The sequence below is a fragment of the Oncorhynchus mykiss genome, chromosome 1 (assembly GCF_057628025.1).
Source record: "Oncorhynchus mykiss isolate SJ-2025 chromosome 1, ASM5762802v1, whole genome shotgun sequence".
Lineage (NCBI taxonomy): Eukaryota > Metazoa > Chordata > Actinopteri > Salmoniformes > Salmonidae > Oncorhynchus > Oncorhynchus mykiss.
Window position 1 is genome coordinate 87,564,782 of NC_143022.1, and position 25,796 is coordinate 87,590,577.

At 40.7% G+C, this 25,796-nt stretch overlaps 2 protein-coding genes across 2 annotated transcripts; one reads left to right on the plus strand and one right to left on the minus strand.

Moving 5' to 3' along the window:
* Positions 1-1,204: 1,204 nt before the first annotated feature.
* On the plus strand, positions 1,205-9,594 carry LOC110532822 (uncharacterized). The gene is made up of 8 exons (XM_090243169.1): positions 1,205-1,504; positions 5,580-5,915; positions 6,085-6,196; positions 6,608-6,696; positions 6,911-6,951; positions 7,234-7,299; positions 9,081-9,161; positions 9,418-9,594. The coding sequence occupies exons 1-8, from the start codon at positions 1,399-1,401 to the stop codon at positions 9,514-9,516; spliced, it is 930 nt and encodes a 309-aa protein (XP_090099295.1). The 5' UTR covers positions 1,205-1,398; the 3' UTR covers positions 9,517-9,594.
* Positions 9,595-18,421: 8,827 nt separating this feature from the next.
* On the minus strand, positions 18,422-23,700 carry LOC110531089 (uncharacterized). The gene is made up of 9 exons (XM_090243179.1): positions 23,501-23,700; positions 23,001-23,306; positions 22,369-22,704; positions 22,088-22,199; positions 20,883-20,977; positions 20,629-20,669; positions 20,115-20,180; positions 18,776-18,856; positions 18,422-18,520 (listed from the first exon to the last, which is right to left on the minus strand). The coding sequence occupies exons 1-9, from the start codon at positions 23,556-23,558 to the stop codon at positions 18,422-18,424; spliced, it is 1,194 nt and encodes a 397-aa protein (XP_090099305.1). The 5' UTR covers positions 23,559-23,700.
* Positions 23,701-25,796: the final 2,096 nt, after the last annotated feature.

Below are 25,796 nucleotides of genomic sequence, written 5' to 3' on the forward strand. Positions count from 1 at the left end.
GTGGTCAAATATATACCTAGTTTGGTACCCATTACAACAACAAATAGGGTTACCCTACAAAATTAGCTGTCTGGTGGTTTGCGTGAACATGGTGGCATGGGATATAGTCAAATTCCCAGCCTGAATTATTGTTTCAGTCCGCCCCTGCTGACTTGCAAAACATTTTGGGACTGTATCAACAGTAAACTAATGAAAAAAATACCATTTTCATTTTAGAGTGATATTCCACTTTAAGTATCCAAAGTAAAAGTATAAATAATTTCAAATTCCTTAGATTAAGCAAACCAGACAGCACCATGTTCTTGTTTTTTTAATTTACAGATAGCCAGGGGCATACTCCAACACTCAGACATAATTTACAAACGAAGCATGTGTGTTTAGTGAGTCTGCCTGGTCAGAGGCCGTAGGGATGATCAAGTGCATGAATTTGACAATTTTCCAGCTAAGCATTCAACATGTAACAAGTACTTTTTTGGTGTCAGGGAAAATGTATGGAGCAGAAAGTACATTATTTTCTTTAGAAATGTTGTGAAGTAATATTAAAAGTTGTCCAAAACATGAATAGTAAAGTACAGATAACCCCCCAAAATACTTAACTAGTACTTTAAAGTATTTTTACTTAAGTATTTTACACCCCTGTAAATACTGTGGTTACCTGTTTATTATTTTCTACCATCAGAAGTACGGTATTGTTTGTCACAGTTTTAGGTCATGTTGTTTACTTGGTCAGCTGAATCTCTGTGAAAGCACTGTTGTATTTCATAAAGCTAATAAGTCATTTTGGTGTACTCTTGTTAATGTGTATTATCTGTATCAAACAAAAAATCCTAATCGTCTGTTGACCTAACTCAATAGGTGGCCTGTCACAAACCTGTGTGTCTTTATGTTGTGGTTGAGGAGTTCCCCTCATTAAACAGTAACTTGCATAGTCGGCAGATGTTACTACAATACACTACAGTTATCAATCCGCAAAACACTATAGTGAATACTACAGTAAATTCCACAAAAGCAGTGTAGCGAATACCATAGTATATAAATGTATTGTATTTAGACTGTATAATTGTTTCATGTGAGATGTTTCAATAAAGTGCTGTAAACAGTGTTATCAATCTTAATCATACACAAGTTGTTTTATAGTGCAGAAATAAAGTGATTGCATTCCACAACCTAAATGTGTTTTGTGTTGATGTGTCCACAGTGAGGACTGTGTCTGTGCAGACAGGAGGCTCCACCACCTTCCCATGTCGCTATGATCAGTATTACATCAACCACGTGAAGTATTGGTGTAAAGGATTAGGTTGGGATGTATGTTCGTATGTAGTACGTACAGACCATCTTAAGAGCAGTGGTAAGACCTCAATCTCTGATGACATCAACAAGAGAATCTTCACTGTGACCATGACTGACCTGACGTCACGGGACTATGGGAATTACAGGTGTGTTGTGGAGATCAATGGAGGAACAGATATCATGATACAATGGTTCTACCTGTCTGTCACTCCAGGTAAGATCCCTTCACTGCTTGTATCTAGTAAAGTAGAATGAATAGTGCTCAGCAATGTCCTACGGAGTGTCCTGTAATCCTGCAATGTCAAATACAAAATAATGATAAATAACCTATTAAAACAAATGAAATGAGAAATGTGTAACCACTCTGAAAATCATAGACAGAGCTATACTGTACATGTAGGTAAAACAAGATTATAAACTCTGAAAAAAAAGAAACATCCCTTTTTCAGGACCCGTCTTTCAAAGATACTTAGTTCAAATTCAAATAACTTCACAGATCTTCAATGTAAAGGGTTTAAACACTGTTTCCCATGCTTGTTCAATGAACCATAAGCAATTAATCAGTGGTGGGCCATCAGGGCCAGCAAGGCCTTCTCTGCTGGCCTAAACATCATCAGAATATTATTATTTTTTAAATATATTTTCCCACAAATTAAATTATTCCCCAGAGTATACTCTTCATTTCATAGCTTTACTCTTGGTTGCACTGCTTCCAGCCCCAGGTTGAGATTTGGAGGGCTGGTCTTTATGTTAGATCTTTTATCCAATTATATTCAGCCATCATGTGTTGCCAGGGGTCTAAAATCTGCCCTCAGGCCTTCAGAATCAACAGTGCGTGCTTGTAGCTTAAAGTGAATGGAAATTAAAATTTAGTGTCAACCAATCAGCTTTAGAGTTGGCTATTGTACGCCCGCTGGCTGACTCCAGTGTTACACAGGAGCCAGCTAGCAGGCGTAGTGCGTGCACGTCTTTTGATTGGATTACCAATATTGAGAGGCAGGTCCTATATGGGCAGGTCTATGCAGAACCTCACAACTAGGAAACTGAATTTGATAAACAAATTAATTTGCGTACTACTAAGCTGTTTTTCAACCCACAATGGCGGAAGGAGGAGAAGATATCGATTTGGTCGAGGATATAATTATAACGCCATTCTCAAGACAAACTTTTCAAGAAAAGTTAGACATTGTAAGGAGAGGTCGCCCGACGCCGACGCTACAAAGCCTGTCACAGGCGGGAAAGGGGTTCGTTCGCCACTTTCAAAGTTCCAACTACGAGCGCTATCAATGGCTCACAGGCTCCGAGAAGCACTGCAAACTGTACTGCTGGGAATGCCTATAATTACAATTGAGTGAGAGAGGCGCAGGTTCAGTCAAATCTACGATGACACAGCGCGCATCTCAAGTTCACCCAGTGCACGCAGAGGCCCAGCACAAGGAGACCCTCGCACATACTACCAACAACTCCACAGCAATATTCTGGACAAGATTTTTTGCCAGATACGAAACAGGTTTCAAGACCAAGAAAAAATTATGTTTCTCTCCCTCCTGGACCCCCAGCACTTTCAGCCCTACCGGAAAACCGCAAACAGCATTCTCCAGCTTAACAGAGAGTCACGGAACACTGTTCGACCTATCCAAGCAACAATGTTGCTACTAATCCATGCGATTCATAACGGGCGCGGTCCCAAATTAAAACCACCACGACCTAGAGCGATCATACCGATGATTGAGTTAAATACTTTATAAACTACACATGCTGAAAACAAACAAAGAGCTCCTCCCAAAAGAGCTGAAATAGCTGTCTTTATTTCCTCCTTCCTTACTGCTGATGCGCTCTTAAAGTGGCAGTGCACGGTGAAGGCTCCGTGCAGGATTTCGCCACAAGCTGTTAGTGTCTTAATGACCGTTCCACAGATGGATGTTCATTAATTGCAGTAGCATGCCGTGGGCCTGGGGCCTGGGCCTTCAGTGAGGTCCTACACAGTACCACCCAAATTAATGCACCTCTTATTACCATCATTATGATGCCATGGCTCTAGACAATATACCTTTAGACAGAAACGCAGTATAACCAGGCGTTGCGTCACCTTGAAATTGACATTTTTATTCAGAGAATTGCAGGGGAAGAGTACAATACAGTACAGGTCAACTAATAGGCAAGAACATAGTCGAGTGCAACAGAGTTATATTAATATTATTATTCTATCCATTTCTGGTCCAGAAACCTTGAGCTTTAAGTCAAAAAAAAAAAACACAGTGTGTTCACTTGTCGCACCCAAAGCAGTTTCACCGTGATGATAAAGACACATAACTATTCACTGAAAATAAAAGAAAGAAAACAAATAATTTGCAACATAGGCTATTTGCCATTTTATTTTGTTAATATATAGGCTATTTAATATTAACGAAATAAAATGGAAACATACATACACATTTAATAAAAAATAAAATGCATTGTATGCATAGCATTTCTGGAATACGAAATCAAATTAATCAACCCATGGAGGTCTAGATTTGGAGTCACACTCAAAATTAAAGTGGAAAACCACACTACTGGCTGATCCAACTTTGATGTAATGTCCTTAAAACAAGTCAAAATGAGGCACAGTAGTGTGTGTGGCCTCCACATGCCTGTATGACCTCCCTACAACGCCTGGGCATGCTCCTGATGAGGTGGCGGATGGTCTCCTGAGGGATCTCCTCCCAGACCTGGACTAAAGCATCCGCCAACTCCTGGACAGTCTGTGGTGCAGCTTGGCGTTGGTGGATGGAGCGAGACATGATGTCCCCGATGTGCTCAATTGGATTCAGGTCTGGGGAACGGGCGGGCCAGTACATAGCATCAATGCCTTCCTCTTGCAGGAACTGCTGACACACTCCAGCCACATGAGGTCTAGCATTGTCTTGCATTAGGAGGAATCCAGGGCCAACCGCACCAGCATATGGTCTCACAAGGGGTCTGAGGATCTCCTCTCGGTACCTAATGGCAGTCAGGCTACCTCTGGCGAGCACATGGAGGGCTGTGCGGCCCCCCAAAGAAATGCCACCCCACACCATGACTGACCCACTGCCAATCTGGTCATGCTGGAGGATGTTGCAGGGCAGCAGAACATTCTCCACGGTGTCTCCAGACTGTCACATGTGCTCAGTGTGAACCTGCTTTCATCTGTGAAGAGCACAGGGCGCCAGTGGCGAATTTGCCAATCTTGGTGTTCTCTGGCAAATGAAAAACGTTGTGCACGGTGTTGGGCTGTAAGCACAACCCCCACCTGTGGACGTCGGGCCCTCATACCATCCTCATGGAGTTTCTGACCGTTTGAGCAGACACATGCACATTTGTGGCCTGCTGGAGGTAATTTTGCAGGGCTCTGGCAGTGCGCCTCCTGCTCCTCCTTGCACAAAGGTGGAGGTAGCGGTCCTGCTGCTGGGTTGTTGCCCTCCTATGGCCTCCTCCACGTCTCCTGATGTACTGGTCTGTCTCCTGGTAGCGCCTCAATGCTCTGGACATTACGCTGACAGACACAGCAAACCTTCTTGCCACAGCTCGCATTGATGTGCCATCCTGGATGAGCTGCACTACCTGAGCCAGTTGTGTGGGTTGTAGACTCCGTCTCATGCTACCACTAGAGTGAAAGCACCGCCAGCATTCAAAAGTGACCAAAACATCAGCCAGGAAGCATAGGAACTGAGAAGTGGTCTGTGGTCACCACCTGCAGAACCACTCCTTTATTGGGGGTGTCTTGCTAATTGCCTATAATTTCCACCTGTTGTCAATTCTGGTGTCTATTCTTTTTGCACAACAGCATGTGACATTTATTGTCAATCAGTGTTGTTTCCTAAGTGGACAGTTTGATTTCACAGAAGTCTGATTGACTTGGAGTTACATTGTGTTGTTTAAGTGTTCCCTTTATTTTTTTGAGCATTGTATATATCTGTCTGGAAGAAATTTAGAGTTGTCTGAATTACAGCTATACAGAACCTTTTGGGAAGAAATAAACTTGGTAAAAGCTTCTTTAGTGCCCTTGAGTTATTTTCTCTGAAAAATAAGAACCTAACAACGTTTCTTTATTCGCTGAGTATATTTGGGGTCATGATGGAGTAACACAACTAAGCTTGTGAGGAAAGTTACATTCTTCAAGAAACAATGACTATATATCATTATTATGAATTTAAAAGACAAAAAATAGATGTGTCAATCCCAGATTGCAGCTTGAAGGAATTTGTAAGGAGCCTGTTGTAAAAGCACTTTTTTTCATCTCTGAATTCTTGTTTTTTACCTGTGTCCAGGTACTCCAGAACTCTATGTGGAACAACAGGAAGTGACTGGAGTAGAAGGAGGGAGTATCACTGTCCGTTGTTACTATAGTAACTCTGGAGATATGAAGTGGTGCAGGATGGGTGGTGATTGTGTGAGTGGGTATTCTGGGACTTTACATGGAACATCAGTGACATTAATGCGGACTAGTGATGCCAACAACAGAACAGTCTTAACAGTGACTATGAGTGGACTGAAGATGGAGAACACTGACTGGTATTGGTGTAGAGTTGGAGAAATAGAGATGCCTATTCACATCACTGTCAGTCAACAAACTGCAACACAGAGAACCTCTAAGATGACCTCAAGTTAGTAGATCAATCACATACTTTATGATCAATATGATTCACTTTGTTTTATCCACTGGTATCATCTGGAACTAATTGTAATATGAACTATGAATGTGATGTTGCTATACAACCTGACTATCTGGTTTACCATTAACTTCATTGATGATATTGTTGTTTTACCTCACAGCAACCCAAGACCCAACCCCTCAACAACCCTCTGCCTCTCCAACTGCTGAGCCTGTTCAGACTGACAACACAAGTCAAGGAGCTGAGGGGAACATGGAGGAAGTCCACCAGAGGTTATTATCACTCCTTCAGATGTTTTATCCCACATGTTGTTAGATAATATGAACTCAGAGAAACATTACAATTCCATCATACACTACAACAGTTAATGCTAACCAAACACCCTCCCTAAATGCATATAGAGACTGTTATCACTTCCTCCTGGGTAGAACATCTCTGTGGTTGCCTTGTGAGAAGTAGCTGCAATAGTGTTTTATACTCACTCATGTGCAAGAACAAGTTGCACACTTAATAAATAGTCATAATCTCAATAATAATCATATCTCTTCATTTGCATGGTCAACTTCCACACATGTGAATAGATAAATAATTGTTCCACTTATCATACAAGTTGTTACCTTTTCACAAATGATACATTTATAATTATCTATTTTAATTGTATTATTAATTCATGTTGTCATCAGGTCCGTGAAAGTCCTACTCATCTATCTGGGCATGTTGGTGGTGGTGACAGCTGGTATCCTAGTAACATGGAAGATGTGGAGAAGGCATAGTAAGTAGTCATTTTATGTGAATATAAAACAGGAGAATAGTTTAGAAAAATACTAAATGTATTGATATTGTGACCAACAGTATATTTCTTGCCTATGATTCATCTTGAATGACAGAAAATATTTGGAGGAATTGTCTTTTAGAAACCCATTCAGAGGTATTATTGTACTATAACAAACTCAGAAGTAATTGACATCTCCCTCTCTTTATTCCAGAGGACAATAAGGCCAAGGACCAGACAACTAACAACTCAGTGGTAGGATACACTTCTTTAATTTTATTATTTTCAACCATCTGCAAATCTGTTGTTGATCTGGGATCATCTACCATTTGACTCCAGCGTTACTTCTTCAGTTGACTATCAATGAGTTGACATAAAAGGTCCCCTATTCTAACTGAACCCAAGCTCTTACAGTGCTCAAGATGTTGAAAAATGTTGTGAATACTGTAAGTTCACTAAATATACACCTGACTGCATCATATCAGTGGAAACAAACTGTTTCTCTATGCTATTTATTTGCTATTTATTTATTTGCAGTCTGCTGACCCTAAGCAAGACATTACATACAGCACGGTGACCCACACCAGAGAAACAGCACAGCAGGTACAAACTGAATAAACCTGGTTTTGGTCTGTGGAAATCTTGGACTAGTACCAATCACTCCATCTCTGCAGTGAGCTGGGGCTCTCAATTCAAAGGGCTTTATTGGCATGGGAAACATATGTTGAAGAGGGTGGGGCTTAAGCTGTATCCCTGTCTCACCAACAGAGACAGGGACCCGGGCCCTGTGGAAGAAATGTGTTTTTTTGTACATGGATTTTACGTCATTTTTTTCAAGCAACACCACCTTCCTTCAATTTGTACAGCAGGCCCTCATGCCAAATTGATTAAGAGCTTTTTTGAAACCAACAAGAATTTGAAGAAGAATTCGCCTTTTTTTGGTTGGTTTGTTTGTCGATTAGGGTGTGCAGGGAAAATACGTTGTCTGTCGTACTGTAATTTGGTAAAAAGACAATTTGACATTTGCTCAGTACATTGTTTTCTCTGAGAAAATGTACGAGTCTGCTGTTAATGATAATTTTCCCAAGGTTGCTGTTGACGCATTTCCCACGGTTATGTCACGTTCGTCGTATACATAATGAGCGGGCCAAGGTGCAGCGTGAGTAGAGTTCCACATATTTATTAAAGTGAATCTTCAAAAAACAACAAAGAATAAACAAACGTAAAGTTCATAGTGCACATAGCACTAAACCAAAATAAACAATATCCCACAAACGCAGGTGGGAAAAGGACCACACTAAGTATGATCCCCAATTAGAGGCAACGATCATCATCTGCCTCCAATTGGGAACCATACTCACACCAACATAATACAAGACTAGAACACCCCCTAGTCACGCTCTGACCTATTGCACCATAGAGAACCCCATGGGCTCTCTATGGTCAGGGCGTGACAGGTAATTAATGGGGTCAAATTTGTCTTCACTTTTGTGGATTGGGGTGATCAGTCCTTGGTTCCAGATAATGGGGAATATGCCAGAGCTGAGGAAGATGTTAAAGAGTTTACGGATAGCCAGGATAGATTTGTGTTCTGTATATTTTATCATTACAGTTAGGATACCATCAACCCCACTAGCCTTTTTGTTTGTAGGGTTTGTATTTTCTCCTGTAGATCATTTAATGTAATTGGAGAATCCAGTGGGTTCTGCTAGTATTTAATAGTTGATTCTAAGATCTGTATTTGATCATGTACATGTTTCTGCTGTTTGTTCTTTGTTATAGAACCAAAAAGATTGGAGAAGTGGTTTATCCAAACATCTCCGTTTTGGATAGATAACTCATCGTGTTGCTGTTTGTTTAGAGTTTTCCAATGTTGAATGGTTTTTCCAAATCTACGTGGTTAGTCTATGGATTCTTCAATTACATTGAGCTGATTTCTGACGTGCTGTTCATTCTTGTTCTGTAGTGTATTTTTGTCCAGGAAATTGTTGAGAAGGGATTGAATGTGTCTTGCCTAATTGTTTTATAGTAGATTTCCACAATACTTTCCTTCCATCTATAGCATTTCTTAATATTATTCAGGTCCTTTGGCTTTGATGCCTCATGATTGAGCTCAGCCCTGTTCAAGTAGAGTGTGATTTTGCTGTGATCTGATAGGGGTCTCAGCACTACTGCCAAGAGATGAGCTTTAGGTGTACCTACCGTAGGAGTCCCCTCGAAACCACCTTTGACTTGTACATTCCCATTGTCCGACAGACCTGCAAGAAATGTGACCCATTTTTGTTGGTTATGTTGTCGTAGTTGTGTCTCGGAGGACAATAGGTAAATGTACACTATAACAGTATAACAACACATTTTTGCTATTTGTGTCTCTCTACCAACAGGATCCATTTCCTGAAGCTGATGATGTCACATACAGCACTGTCATCCTCCAGCACAAGACCCAACTAAAAGGACAGACCAAGGTAAAGCTGTTCTACTGATTCTCCACAGCTAGTATTATGTTATCAGAAACAACAGTAGGTGATTGTTTCCTCAGTGTTAATATAGTCATGGTTACATCACCATTATAGCTGTAGGCCTAATATATCACCTTTATGTTACATATCACAATTATAACTGTCTACACTTTTAATTTCACAGAGAAGTGTGTTTTTATAGTGTATCTCCATCATGACAGAACTGTCCCTGTTCACCTCTCTACCTGTTCCTCCTCTGTAGTCAGCAGAACCAGATGATAATGTGGTCTACAGCTCACTAGCTCTACAGGTGACCACACAGGTCAGTGTTGGTGTCTCCTCTGTCTGTTGTACCAGATGATGCTGATCTCTCAACAAAGATACAGACAACACCACATCACTATGTGTACTAAACATCACTATTTAACCATAAACACCTTTATTAGTGTTTTTGCTTTGCTGCATGTAAAATGTTATCATCACATTGTGATCAGCTAAACTATTGTTATCAGTGTGTATCTATAACATTACAGTGTGGACTGCACCTGGGTTTAGGGTGACGTTGCACCTCGATTCTGATCTTGGGTCAGATTTGTTTTTAAATCCCACTGAAGATTAAGGTTAGGATAGGAGGAAGGGGAAGCTGATCCTAGATCTGTATCTAGTGGAAACATCACAATGGAGAGTGTGACTGAATGTTTCACTTCCTCTCCAGCAGAGGGCAGCAGCAGCACAATAGTGACTGACTGAGAAGACCTTCCTTTTACTGGAAGGACAGAACACTCCTCTCTCCTGTGTCACAACATCTATCTGCCTCCAATATGATTCTGTCATATTTAGTGTAATAAACTACTGAAGGCAGTCTGCTGTGTTTGTTCTGATTATCATCACATTTCTGTTATTAGTTATGTTCCACCACCTTTCCCCTTGTCTCTTATTTCTTACATCATGATCTTATTGATCTAGTTTAATGTCCTATGCCTGTAACTAATCATGATCAACGTGTATTAAGATCTTAGTATAGACAGCTACTATGTATAATAACTACTGTACTGCAATAATAAAATGTACTATATATATTAAACAATGGAAATGTATTTTTTTAAATGCAATTGTTACATCTATTTATAGCAACTATTTATAGGAATTACACAAACATTTTATTTTAGGTATGGGGGTAATTGTCTGCATCATTTCCAATCCCCCATATATTATTTTGTAAATATATACAGTACTGTATATATATATATATATATATATAGAAGCCTAAGTGTTGTTGTCCGTGTGTGTGTGTGTGTTTAAATATATATATATATACACATACACACACACACACGGACAACAACACTTAGGCTTCTATATCCAGCTTTTACAGACTATGTACATTTTACTGACACAGTGTATTTGACATTAGTTGACATTGTTTGTTTTTAGTCCTTCAGCTCCCCTCCCCTCAATCCCTCCCCTCTACCCCTCCCCTCTATCCCTCCCCTCAACTCCTCCCCTCTACCCCTCCCATCTATCTCAGTGTTGATTTATATTTGCCATATATGAAACTGTGCTGTTTCATAAAAGTTATAAACCTATATACAAAATCAGAACTGTTTGTGGTCTCCATTGAAAACTCACGTGTCCTGGTCTCTGTCTGCCCAAAATAAATGTTTAACCCAAGTGGAGAGTTGAAGGACACATGTAAAGGAGTTCCCGGGGTTCAAACCAAATCTGTTAAAGTATGAGGGAGGGGGGTTATTAACAGTGGGGCGTTTATCATAGGTTACTGGTTAAGTTCCCTAAGTTGGTATCCATCAACATTTATCATAGGTTACTGTTTAAGTTCCCTAAGTTGGTATCCATCAACATTTATCATAGGTTACTGTTTAAGTTCCCTAAGTTGGTATCCATCAACATTTATCATAGGTTACTGTTTAAGTACCCTAAGTTGGTATCCATCAACATTTATCATAGGTTACTGTTTAAGTTCCCTAAGTTGGTATCCATCAACATTTATCATAGGTTACTGTTTAAGTTCCCTAAGTTGGTATCCATCAACATTTATCATAGGTTACTGTTTAAGTTCCCTAAGTTGGTATCCATCAACATCTATCATATGTTACTGTTTAAGTTCCCTAAGTTGGTATCCATCAACATTTACTTTGATTAATGTATGGCACCTTTTATTATGTTATTTTGAATATTATTTGTAATTTTGAATGTATTGTTTTTTGATTGAAATGCATTGTTTCTGTAGGAGGTGCTAAAGCAATTTAAAGGCTGGGGTTGAGCTCGTCCCAGAACCGGAGACGTGGGCAGACCATGATAAGCAGATTCCATTAGCTTCCATAGCCACAGAGTCAGATTCCACAGCCACAGAGTCAGATTCCACAGCCACAAAGTCAGATTCCATTGCCACAGAGTCAGATTCCATTAGCTTCCATAGCCACAGAGTCAGATTCCACAGCCACAAAGTCAACATGTTATTTAAGGTTATGGATAAGGTTAACAGTGTGGTTAGGTTAGGGTTAAAGATATGTTTAAAATACAATTTTAAGAAGATTAATTGTAGAAATGGGCGGGCTTTATGACTTTGTGGCTATGGAAGCTATTCACAACTATCAAATGCTGCAATTACGTGCTCGTCAGAACTTTCTATTTCCTAACTTGAAAATTCAAAAGGCACTCGCACATCTGAGTTGTCTCTTTTGCAGGTGCATGGTAACAGTTGAATAAATGTGAAAAATAAGAAAAATATAAGGGCAGTGTGCTGGTTTCTTATTTTTTCAAATTGATTCAACTGTCAACATAAAACGTATTAAACACGTCTGTATAACCACAATGAGGACATCGACCTACCAAGCAAATTTTCATCAATCATTGGGTACAGAGCAAGAAAAAGGTCAGAGTAATCTGAAATGGGGACATAATTCATGTTCACATTAACAACATAACATACATAGGTACTTCATCAATAAGACCTTTAGGAAATAATGTTTGCTCAGAGTATTATTTATATCACCTTCCCTGTCTGATATCTTAACTTTCTCTCTGCCACAAAATATAAAGGTAGAAATGTCATGTTTTAGGTCATTCAAATGGAGCAGGAAAGGCAGCACATGATTAATGAATCACAGTGCTACCTAAATATTCTCTCAGTTCATCACAATTACATAACCTTTGGGCCAACGAGAGACAATATTATCTTAAAAGAGGTGAGGTGGCGATGATGGGACTGGGGGTTGGCATCCTCTCACATCAAAACATATCTGCAGACGAGAGACAGATGGAGAGAGCATGTTTAAGCCTTGTTTTATTTTTTTATTCTAACATTGTTAGTCATCAATCAGGAGGTGAAATGCAAAACTGACCTATCTGTATTTCAATGTAAAGCATCTCTTTATTAATTATACTTCCTAGTTAAAGTGAGAACCACTGCTCTTCATTGGGACCTCTTCATATGTAGACAGGCTTTCACAGCTCTCTTTATCTGAGGACCGATAACCTCACAAGAAACAGACTTTATTTAGTCAAATTATACCGTACTGAATATAATGTTACTATTATCTCCATCCTCACTTCTAAGGACAGGAACTAGACAAAAGTACCTGCCCTATCTAGAATAGTCTACTCTCTCACTTTGACAGTTGGGGCTGCTATCCTTTCACCCTCCAAAGCTGTTAGCTAGCTACCTACACATGCATTTGGAGTTCGTTTTTTACAGTGATAAATGCAAAAAGATACTGAGCTAATATGATGTTAGGTAGCCTGTGATATTTAATTCCGTTAGCTAGCTATCTATACAGTATATGACGTTGGCTAGATAGCTAGCTAGCCAACTAGCTAGTTAATTTTGCATCTCATTTGAATTAGCCTGCACTGTCGCTAATTAGCTAATAATACATAGTTTAAAAAAATGTTTGTCATGTGTTTACTTACCTAAATAGGTTCTCCCAGCCATGTGGATAATTGGAAACAGGGCAGCAAAGTTTTCTTGTCACCAGAGCGTTTTAGACAATATTACTATTGAACTATGTACCCATTTAATAACCAGACCTTCATACAAACTTGCTCTGCTGAATTCTTGACGCACAATCGAACGTGCTGCCATATGCTTCCAGCACGCCCACAAGTGAGTCACAAGGGGCGGCCTAAGCTGCACGCGTCAATTTACCACTATCTAGTGTACATGCACCTTTAGGCCTACTTGTAGCTAACATTTAAATTAACATTAGCTACTTCTGTGGATTGAGACTGTATGCCAGACCTCCCTAAAAGAGGCTTAGCCCCCCTATCCAGTAATCTCTAGTGACGTCCCTGGGCTAAACACTGCACGCTTCTTTACCAAAGGTTCATTGACACGTTCATGTGCTTTCGGAGTTCTTTGAAATTCCTAGTTCTGACTGGGTAGTTTCACTTGAATGACCCTCCAAGTCAGAATTACAAGAGGAAAATTAGAAAGTGTTGCTGCCAAAAAACTAATCCGTTTTTGACCACTACAGCCTCATCAGTATGTAATTTGTAATGTATTTAGATTGACCATATTGTCAATATCAAGGTAGCTAAACTCTTACTGGTTGAAGAATTGTTCTGACCAAATCACCAAATAGCACATGAATGAAACAAAGTCGTATTTCCGACACCAAAAATGTGAAATTTTGACAAGCACATGAATGTAGGATTTATATTTTTTATTTAACTAGGCAAGTCAGTTAAGAACAAATTCTTATTTACAATGATGGGCTGCCCCAGCCAAACCCGGACGATGCTTGGCCAATTGTGCACTGCCTCATGGGACTCCCAATCACAGCCAGATGTGATATAGCCTGGATTCGAACCAGGGACTGTAGTGACACCTCTTGAACTTAGACCGCTGCTCCACTCGGGTAATTACTAGATTCCATAGTCAGAAAGTCATAAATCCCGCCCATTTCTACATTTGATCTTCTTAAAATGTGATTTTAAACCCAACTTTAATCCTAACCTAACCACACTGTTAAACTTAACCCTAACCTATCCACATTGTTAACCTTTAACCTAACCTAACCTAACCTAAACTAACCTAACCACACTGTTAAACTTAACCCTAACCTAACCACACTGTTAACCTCAACCCTAACCTTTAATAAAATGTGGCTATGGAATCTGACTTTGTGGCTGTGGAATCTGACTCTGTGGCTATGGAAGCTAATGTTAATAAAATGTGGCTATGGAATCTGACTCTGTGGCTATGGAAGTTAATGGAATCTGACTCTGTGGCTATGGAAGTTAATGGAATCTGACTCTGTGGCTATGGAATCTGACTTTGTGGCTGTGGAATCTGACTTTGTGGCTGTGGAATCTGACTTTGTGGCTGTGGAATCTGACTCTGTGGCTATGGAATCTGGCTCTGTGGCTATGGAATCTGACTCTGTGGGTATGGAATCTGACTCTGTGGCTATGGAATCTGACTTTGTGGCTGTGGAATCTGACTCTGTGGCTGTGGAATCTGACTCTGTGGCTATGGAAGCTAATGGAATCTGCTTATCATGGTCTGCCCACGTCTCCGGGTCCGGGACCAGCTCAACCCCATCCTTTAAATAGCCATAGCCCCTTCTACAGAAACATTCAAATACAATAAAAAATCAATACATTCAAATTTATAAATACTATTCCAAATAACATAATAAAAGGTGCCATAAATTAATCAAAGTAAATGTTGATGGATGCCAATTTAGGGAACTTAAACAGTAACATATGATAGATGTTGATGGATACCAACTTAGGGAACTTAAACAGTAACCTATGATAAATGTTGATGGATACCAACTTAGGGTACTTAAACAGTAACCTATGATAAATGTTGATGGATAACAACTTAGGGAACTTAAACAGTAACCTATGATAAATGTTGATGGATACCAACTTAGGGTACTTAAACAGTAACCTATGATAAATGTTGATGGATAACAACTTAGGGAACTTAAACAGTAACCTATGATAAATGTTGATGGATACCAACTTAGGGTACTTAAACAGTAACCTATGATAAATGTTGATGGATACCAACTTAGGGTACTTAAACAGTAACCTATGATAAATGTTGATGGATAACAACTTAGGGAACTTAAACAGTAACCTATGATAAATGTTGATGGATACCAACTTAGGGTACTTAAACAGTAACCTATGATAAATGTTGATGGATAACAACTTAGGGAACTTAAACAGTAACCTATGATAAACGCCCCACTGTTAGTAACCCCCCTCCCTCATACTTTAACAGATTTGGTTTGAACCCCGGGAACCCCTTTACATGTGTCCTTCAACTCTCCACTTGGGTTAATCATTTATTTTGGGCAGGCTGAGACCAGGACATGTGAGTTTTCAATGGCGACCACAAACAGTTCTGATGTTGTATATAGTGTGGCAGACTGCAGGGAGAGGTGAGAGGAGTGGTTATTGAAGGGAAATATCTTGCAGCCTAATGGCTCCAACCCCGAGCCTTATATAGACTTCTTGCCCTAATGAGGCAAGCCTGTGGATCATTAAGCCAGAGAGTACTTGGGGATTAAAGAGGAAGTGGCTTGCTTAAAGGGGCAGAGAACAGAGAGGGAAGTGTGAGAAGAGAGAAATGGCTGTGTGATTACCCCCACTGTGTCCCGAACCGGTTTGGCTGAGGACACGAGTTTTAGGATTACCCCTGGAGAATGGAATGGACAACGAGAACGGTTTGTGGACTGTGAAATGGTTGGTGAATTCCCCCCCTTTCTCCAGTGTGCAAATCTCCCTAATAAACTCCCCATTTGCATTCTAGTTGTGCTCCTTGTGCATGTTTGGTTATTGAACTGGATGGTCTTCAGAGGTAGAGGGGAGGGGTTGAGGAAAGCTGAAGGACTAAAAACAAACTAAAGATAACTAATGTAAAATATACTGTGCCAGTAAAATCTATTTCAAGCTGGAAGTAGAAGCCTAAGTGTTAATGTCCATGTGTGTATATATAAACTCAGAAAAAAGTACATGTCCTCTCACTGTCAACGGTGTTTATTTTCAGCGAACTTAACATGTGTAAGTATTTGTATGAACATAGCAAGATTCAACAACTGAGACAAACTGAACAAGTTCCACAGACATGTGACTAACAGAAATGGAATAATGTCCCTGAACAAAGGGGTGGTCAAAAGTAACAGTCAGTATCTGGTGTGGCCACCAGCTGCATTAAGTACTGCAGTGCATCTCCTCCTCATGGACTGCACCAGATTTGCCAGTTCTTGTTGTGAGATGTTACCCCACTCTTCCACCAAGGCACCTGCAAGTTCCCGGACATTTCTGGTGGGAATGGCCCTAGCCCTCACCCTCCGATCCACAGGTCCCAGACGTGCTCAATGGGATTGAGATCCGGGCTCTTTGCTGGCCATGGGAGAACACTGACATTCCTGTCTTGCAGGAAATCACGCACAGAACGAGCAGTATGGCTGGTGGCATTGTCATGCTGGAGGGTCATGTCAGGATGAGCCTGCAGGAAGGGTACAACATGAGGGAGGAGGATGTCTTTCCAGTAATGAGACTGCCTGCAATGACAACAAGTTCAGTCTGATGCTACTGTGAGACACCGCCCCAGACTATGATGGGCCGTCCCCCTACAAATCGATCCTGCTCCAGAGTACAGGCCTCGGTGTAACGCTCATTCCTTCGATGATAAACACGAATCCGACCGTCACCCCTGGTGAGACAAAACCGCAACTTGTCAGTGAAGAGCACTTTTTGCCAGTCCTGTCGGGTCCAGTGATGGTGGGTTTGTGCCCATAGGCGATGATGTTGCCGGTGATGTCTGGTGAGGATCTGCCTTACCTCAGTCCAGCCTCTCTCAGCCTATTGCGGACAGTCTGAGCACTGATGGAGGGATTGTGCGTTCCTGGTATAACTCAGGCAGTTGTTGTTGCCATCCTGTACCTGTCTCGCAGGTGCGACCAGTCCTGTGCAGGTGTTGTTACACGTGGTCTGCAACTGCGAGCATGATCAGCGGTCCGTCCTGTCTCCCTGTAGCTCTGTCTTAGGCATCTCACAGTATGGACATTGCAATTTATTGCCCTAGCCACAACTGCAGTCCTCATGCCTCCTTGCAGCATTCCTAAGGCACATTCATGCAGATGAGCAGGGACTCTGGGCATCTTTCTTTTGGTGTTTTTCAGTCAGTAGAAAGGCCTCTTTAGTGTCCTAAGTTTTCAGAACTGTGACCTTATTTGCCTACCGTCTCTAAGCTGTTAGTGTCTTAACGACCGTTCCGCAGGTGCATGTTCATTAATTGTTTATGGTTCATTGAACAAGCATGGGAAACTGTTTAAACCCTTTACAATGAAGATCTGTGAAGTTATTTGGATTTGTATGAATTATCTTTGAAAAACAGGGTCTTGAAAAAAGGGACGTTTAAAGCTGATCTACCCCCAAAAAATTTAATGAAAAGTTCAATGATTCCCAATAAATATAACATGATTTGCAAAAAGAAAATGCTTCTGTGTAATTCCTACAAACAGTTGCTATAAATAGATGTAACAATTGCATTGTACCATTGATGTCCATTGGGCAATATATAGTCAATTTTATTATTGCAGTTCAGTATACTAAGACCTTAATACACGTTTGATTAGTTACAGGCATAGGACATTTAACTAGATGAGATCAATAAGATCAAAACATAAGAAACAAGAGAGGGGAAAGGTTGATGGAACATAACTATTAACAGAAATGTGATGATAATCACTAACAAAGCAGACTGTCTTCAGTAGTTTATTACACTAAAGAAGAGAGGGGTCTACCTGGGGTGGGTTAAGAGGTATGACAGAAGAATATTGGATGCAGATAGATGTTGTAACACAGGAGAGGGGAGTGTTCTGTCCTTCCAGTAAAAGGAAAGTCTTCTCAGTCAGTCACTGCTGTGCTGCTTCCCTCTGCTGGAGAGGAAGTGAAACGTTCAGTCACATTCTCCACGTTTCCATTAGGCACAGATCTAAGATCAGTTTCCCCTCCTCCTACTCTAACCTTAACCTTTGGTGGGGGGGAAATGAAATCTGACCCAAGATCAGCATCTAGAAGCAACGTCACCCTAAACCTAGGCAGTTCACACTGTAATGTTATGGATACACACTGATAACAGTTAGGTTAGCTGGTCAAAATGTGATAATAACATTTTACATGGATCAAAACAAAAACACTAATAAAGGTGTGTGTGGTTAAAGAGTGATGTTTAGTACACATAGTAATGTGGTGTTGTCTGTATCTTTGTTGAGAGATCAGCATCATCTGGTACAACAGACAGAGGAGACACCAACACTGACCTGTGTGGTCACCTGTAGAGCTAGTGAGCTGTAGACCACATTATCATCTGGTTCTGCTGACTACAGAGGAGGAACAGGTAGAGAGGTGAAGAGGGACAGTTCTGTCATGATGGAGATACACTATAAAACACACTTCTCTGTGAAATTAAAAGTGTAGACAGTTATAATTGTGATATGCAACATAAAGATGATATATTAGGCCTACAGCTATAATGGTGATGTAACCATGACTATATTAACACTGAGGAAACAATCACCTACTGTTGTTTCTGATAACATAATACCAGCTGTGGAGAATCAGTAGAACAGCTTTACCTTGGTCTGTCCTTTTAATTGGGTCTTGTGCTGGAGGATGACAGTGCTGTATGTGACATCATCATTTTCAGGAAATGGATCCTGTTGGTAGAGAGACACCCAAGTAACAAAAATGTGTTGTTATACTGTTATAGTGTACATTTACCTATTGCTTGTTCCAAGACAGAAAATTAGACAGGAAATACAATTGTTTTCTAAACAGATGCACATTTGCTATGACGCTTCATGAGTAACAGCCATAATTTGTCTAAGAGCCGAAATGCTTGTAGCCATAAGTTGACCTTCTGTTCTGTCCTGAACTGATCAGGCATCACAGTGCTGTACATCACGTCATGGTGGCTCCCTGGGTTTGGGCTCTGAGAAATTGACAACACGGAAGGTAAACATATGGATACACGCACAGGAAAAGAGAGAGTACACTAACTTCAGATACTCAGCTCACACTGCAGAGATGGAGGTGAGAGAGAGAGAGAGAGAGAGAGAGAGAGAGAGAGAGGTGGAGAGAGAGAACCCCAGCTTACACTGCAGAGATGGAGAAGAAAGAGATAAGAGGAGATGGAGGAGAAATGGACAGCACAGAAGATAAACACATGACTACATGCATAGGAAGAGAATCGAAACTTCAGATGCTCAGCTCACACTGCAGAGATGGAGGAGAGAGAGAAAGAGAGACAGAGAGAGAGAGAGAGAACCTCAGCTCACTACAGAGATGGAGTGGAGGGAGAGAACCTGTAGAGATGGAGGATAGGGAGAGAACCTGCAGAGATGGAGGAGAGAGAGAGAGAGAGAGAGAGAGAGAGAGGGGAGAGAGAGAGAGAGCAGGAGAGAGAGAGAGAGAGAGAGAGAGAGAGAGAGAGAGAGAGAAAGAACCCCAGCTCACTACAGAGATGGAGGAGAGAGAGAGAGAGAGAGAGAGAGAGAGAGAGAGAGAGAGAGAGAGAGAGAGAGAGAGAGAGAGAGAGAAAGAAAGAACCCCAGCTCACTACAGAGATGGAGGAGAGAGAGAGAGAGAGAGAGAGAGAGAAAGAAAGAACCCCAGCTCACTACAGAGAGAGAGAGAGAGAGAGAGAGAGAGAGAGAGAGAGAGAGAGAGAGAAAGAACCCCAGCTCACTACAGAGATGGAGGAGAGAGAGAGAACCTGCAGAGATGGAGGAGAGAGAGAGAGAACCTGCAGAGATGGAGGAGAGAGTGAGAGAGAGAGAGAGAGAAAGAGAGAGAGAGAGAGAGAGAGAGGGAGAGAGAGAGGGAGAGAGAGAACCCCGGCTCACTGCAGAGATGGAGTGATTGGTTCTAGTCCAAGATCTCCACAGACCAAGACCAGTTTTATTCAGTTTGTACCTGCTGTGCTGCCTCTCTGGTGTAGGTGACTGTGCTGTATGTAATCTCCTGCTCAGGGTCAGCAGACTGCAAAGAAATAAGTAGCAAAGAGAAACAGGACTTGTCTATTTACCACCTAAACAACAGTTTGTTTCCACGATAAGCTAAACTCCTTTACCACATACATGAAAACAACAAATGTCATATCTGTCTAATGCAAATTAAAATGTCATGTGTTTGTCAAGAACTCGTAGAGTTGGTTTGGAAATAGACATGAGGTGCAATATTGTTATATGATAGGATGCGGTCACAGATATATTTCGTGAACTGACAATTTCCTGTTCTCTGTATTTTTAACAGCATTTTTCAACATCGTGAGCACTGTAAGAGCTTGGGTTCAGTTAGAATATGGGACCTTTTATGTCAACTCATTGATAGTCAACTGAAGAGGTAATGCTGGAGTCAAATGGTAGATGATCCCAGATCAACAACAGATTTGCAGATGGTTGAAAATAATAAATGAAGTGTATCCTACCACTGAGTTGTTAGTTGTCTGGTCCTTGGCCTTATTGTCCTCTGGAATAAAGAGCGGGAGATGTCAACTACTTCTGAGTTTGTTATAGAACAATAATACCTCTGAATGGGTTTCTAAAAGACAATTCCTCCAAATGTTTTCTGTCATTCAAGATGAATCACAGGCAAGAAATATACTGTTGGTCACAATATCAATACATTTAGTATTTTCTAAACTATTCTCCTTTTTTATATTCACATAAAATGACTACTTACTATGCCTTCTCCACATCTTCCATGTTACTAGGATACCAGCTGTCACCACCACCAACATGCCCAGAGAGATGAGTAGGACTTTCACATCTATGGACCTGATGGATGAAGGTGTCCCTCTAGTGGTGTGGGGGCTGTGCTTTGGCAAAGTGGTGGGGTTATATCTTTCCTGTTTGGCCCTGTCCGGGGGTATCATCCGATGGGGCCACAGTGTCTCCTGACCCCTCCTGTCTCAGCCTCCAGTATTTATGCTGCAGTATTTCATGTGTCGGGGGGCTAGGGTCAGTTTGTTATATCTGGAGTACTTCTCCTGTCTTATCCGGTGTCCTGTGTGAATTTAAGTGTGCTCTCTCTAATTCTCTCTTTCTCTCTTTCTTTCTCTCTCTCAGAGGACCTGAGCCCTAGGACCATGCCTCAGGACTACCTGGCATGATGACTCCTTGCTGTCCCCAGTCCACCTGGACTGCTGCTCCAGTTTCAACTGTTCTGCCTGTGATTATTATTATTTGACAATGCTGGTCATTTATGAACATTTGAACATCTTGGCCATGTTCTGTTATAATCTCCTCCCGGCAGAGCCAGACGAGGACTGGCTACCCCTCAGAGCCTGGTTCCGCTCTAGGTTTCTTCCTAGGTTTTGGCCTTTCTAGGGAGTTTTTCCTAGCCACCGTGCTTCTACACCTGCATTGCTTGCTGTTTGGTGTTTTAGGCTGGCTTTCTGTACAGCACTTTGAGATATCAGCTGATGTACGAAGGGCTATATAAATACATTTGATTTGATTTGATGGATTATATATAAAACATTCGACTAAAAATACAATTAAAATAGATCCTTATTAATTGATCGTTTTCTGTATGCACTTGTTATGTGCACTGTCATGGTAAAAGGAACAATTGTTTATCTGACCATGAAAGTTAGGAGATTGTATGATTATCATTGAGATTATTACTATACAAATAACATTTCTTTAAAGTGTGAAACTTGTTCTTGCAAATGACTGAGTATAACACAATAATGCTGCTACTTTTCACAAGGCAACCACAGAGATGTTCTACCCAGGAGGAAGTGATAACAGTCTCTATATGCATTTAGGGAGGGTGTTTGGTTAGCATTAACTGTTGTAGTGTATGATGGAATTGTAATGTTTCTCTGAGTTCATATTAACTAACAACATGTGTGATAAAACATCTGAAGGAGTGATAATAACCTCTGGTGGACTTCCTCCATGTTCCCCTCAGCTCCTTGACTTGTGTTGTCAGTCTGAACAGGCTCAGCAGTTGGAGAGGCAGAGGGTTGTTGAGGGGTTGGATCTTGGGTTGCTGTGAGGTAAAACAACAATATCATCAATGAAGTTAATGGTAAACCAGATAGTCAGGTTGTATAGCAACATCACATTCATAGTTCATATTACAATTAGTTCCAGATGATACCAGTGGATAAAACAAAGGGAATCATATTGATCATAAAGTATGTGATTGATCTACTAACTTGAGGTCATCTTAGAGGTTCTCTGTGTTGCAGTTTGTTGACTGACAGTGATGTGAATAGGCATCTCTATTTCTCCAACTCTACACCAATACCAGTCAGTGTTCTCCATCTTCAGTCCACTCATAGTCACTGTTAAGACTTTTCTGTTGTTGGCATCACTAGTCCGCTTTAATGTCACTGATGTTCCATGTAAAGTCCCAGAAAACCTACTCACACAATCACCACCCATCCTGCACCACTTCATGTCTCCAGAGTTACTATAGTAACAACAGACAGTGACACTCCCTCCTTCTACTCCAGTCACTTCCTGTTGTTCCACATAGAGTTCTGGAGTACCTGGACACAGGTAAAAAACAAGAATTCAGAGGAGAAAAAATGACTTTTACAACAGTCTCCTTACAATTTACTTCAAGCTGCATTCTGTGATTGGTACATCCATTTTTGGTCTTTTAAATTCATAATAATTATATATAGTCATTGATTCTTGAAGAATGTAACTATCCTCACAAGCTTAGTTCTGTTACTCCATCATGACACAAAATATAATCTTGTTTTAACTACATTTACAGTATAGCTCTGTCTAGGAATTATTCATTCTACTTTACTAGATACAAGCAGTGAAGGGGTCTTACCTGGAGTGACAGATAGGTAGAACCATTGTATCATGATATCTGGTCCTCTATTGATCTCCATAACACACCTGTAAGTATTAGAGTCCCATGACGCCAGGTCAGTCATGGTCACAGTGAAGATTCTCTTGTTGATGTCATCAGATATTGAGGTCTTACCACTGCTCTTAGGATGGTCAGTACGTACTACATACGAACATACATCCCACCCTAATCCTTGACACCAGTATTTCACGTGGTGGATGTGATTCAGATCATAGTGACATGGGAAGGTGATGGAGCCTCCAGTCTGCACAGACACATGCCTCGCTGTGGACAAATCAACACAAAACACATTTAAATTTGAGTTAAAATGTAATAGAATCTTTATAGAGGAAACATTTAAAAATCACATTAATCCAACACTTGAAACAGCTTGTTCATGCTTGAGATTGATTATACAGTGTTTAAAGTGAACTGACCCAGGTGACTTCGCCCTTAATTCATAGAAGTGTGACCCTTACCTGCTGAGAGTCTGTCAAAGATGAGGAGTAGGAGGAGGAGGGAGAGATGAAGAGCCATGTGAGAGTTAGAGTCTGCCTCTTATGTTAAATGGTACCTGAGCACAAATGTGTGTCAAGGACCAAGGCACCAGCCAGAATGACTCTACTTCCTAATGTTAATAGACTTCACTGTCTGTAACTCTCTTCCTGCTTCTGTTTGTGTGTACATTCCCCCCTCAGTGGCAGATAGGAACCACTGCAGTATATAGACTACTTTTAAAAAACTTCTTAGGGATAGCCCCCTTTTTTAAAAATGTTCGCCTAAATGACATACCCAAATCTAACTGCCTGTAGCTCAGGCCCTGAAGCAAGGAAATGCGTACTCTACAATTTGAAAGGAAACACTTTGAAGTTTGTGGAAATGTGAATTTAATGTAGGGGAATATAACACAATAGATCTGGTAGAAGAAAATACAAAGTTAAAACCAAATGGTGATTTTTTACTACCATCTTTGAAATGCAAAAGAAAGGTCATTGTTAACCTCTTGAGTGTAGGGGGCAGTATTTTGATGTTTGGATGAAAAACTTACCCAAATTAAACTTCCTATTTCTAAGGCCCAGAATCTAGAATATAAATATAATTGTCAGATTGGGATAGAAAACACTCTAAAGTTTCCAAAACGGTCAAAATATTGTCTGTGACTATAACAGAACTGATATTGCAGGCGAAAACCTGAGGAAAATCAAACGAGTAAATGGCCTTTATTTTGAAAGCTCCATGTTCCATAGTCTGCCTTCGCTCCATTTAAAGGGATATCAACCAGATTCCTTTTCCTATGGCTTCCCCATGATGTGTACAGTCTTTAGACATAGTTTCAGGCTTTTATTTTGAAAAATGAGCGAGAAAAATCACATTGCGTCATTGTATGGCTGGGTGCCAGCAGTGTTTTGTATGCGCAACAGCTTGAAGCAGTCATTTTCTCTCTCTCTCCTATTGAAGAAGCTACATTCCCGGTTGATATATTATCGATTATATATTGTAAAAACAACCTGAGGATTGATTATAAAAAACTTTTGAAATGTTTCTACGAACATCACGGATACTATTTGGAATTTTCGTCTGTGATGTCGTGACCGCTCGAGCCTGTGGATTTCTGAACATAACGCGCCAACCAAATGGAGGTATTTTAGATATAAAAATAATCTTTATGGAACAAAAGGAACATTTATTGTGTAACTGGGAGTCTCATGAGTGCAAACATCCGAAGATTATCAAAGGTATGCGATTTAATTTATTGCTTTTCTGACTTTCATCACCAATCTACTTGGCTGCTAGCCTTTTGTAATATTTTGTCTACTGAGAGAGATGTGCTTACAAAAATGCTTGGTATGTGTTACGGATATAAGTATTCTGTGAGTGTATCCTGTGTGTGTATTTCTTTTCTGTCCTTCTCCCCTCACAGGTGGCAATCATCATCAGTCACCATGCGGTCATCAATAAGAAGACACACCTCCTGTTTCCATTACCCAATCACATCCCCTTTCCCTTGGTTTAAAAACCCATTCAGTTGTTTCCTCTGGAGCTCGATCTCTCTGTTTCAATCTCTCTGTGTCGCTCGATCTCTGTGTTTCAATATCTCTGTGTCTCTCGCTCAATATCTCGCTCTCCATATCTCTCTCTCTCTCTTTGGATTGAGCTCTTTTGTTTTTGCAACTACATGTCACTTTGTCCCCACCTGTGAGTATTGTTTTGGTTATGGTGTTTGTTTGGTTTGATGGTGGGAAAAGGGGGTACCAAGACAAGTTGCCCATGGGCATACACTACCCGTAGGACTACTTTGTCTAAGAACACTAGTTAGAACTGGGCGGACCACCCACTGTATTTTTGGTTAGTTAGCTAGCTGTTCTTAAAGCAGGTAGTCTAGCTTAGGGGTGTTTTTGGATAGTTATTATTTCTTTCCTTGGGTCCAGCTCAGCCCCTTTTCCTGCCCCCCCCCCCTCCCCCGTGTGTTTAGAAATAAACCATAAGAGTTTGACGGTAAATTAGTTGCATGTCGGTTTGTACTCACCGTTACTTTTTCACTGTTAAAATTTGCATGAGTTATGTTACGGGTCTCGATACCATCCCCCCTAGACTGCCGGGCCAAAGGGATTCGTAACAGTATGCTTTCGCTGAAAAGCTTTATTGAAATCTGACACGTCAGGTGGATTAACAACAAGCTAAGATGTGTTTTGCTATATTGCACTTGTTATTTCATGAAAATTAAATATTTTTAGTAATTTAATTTGAATTTGGCGCTCTGCAATTCAGCGGTGG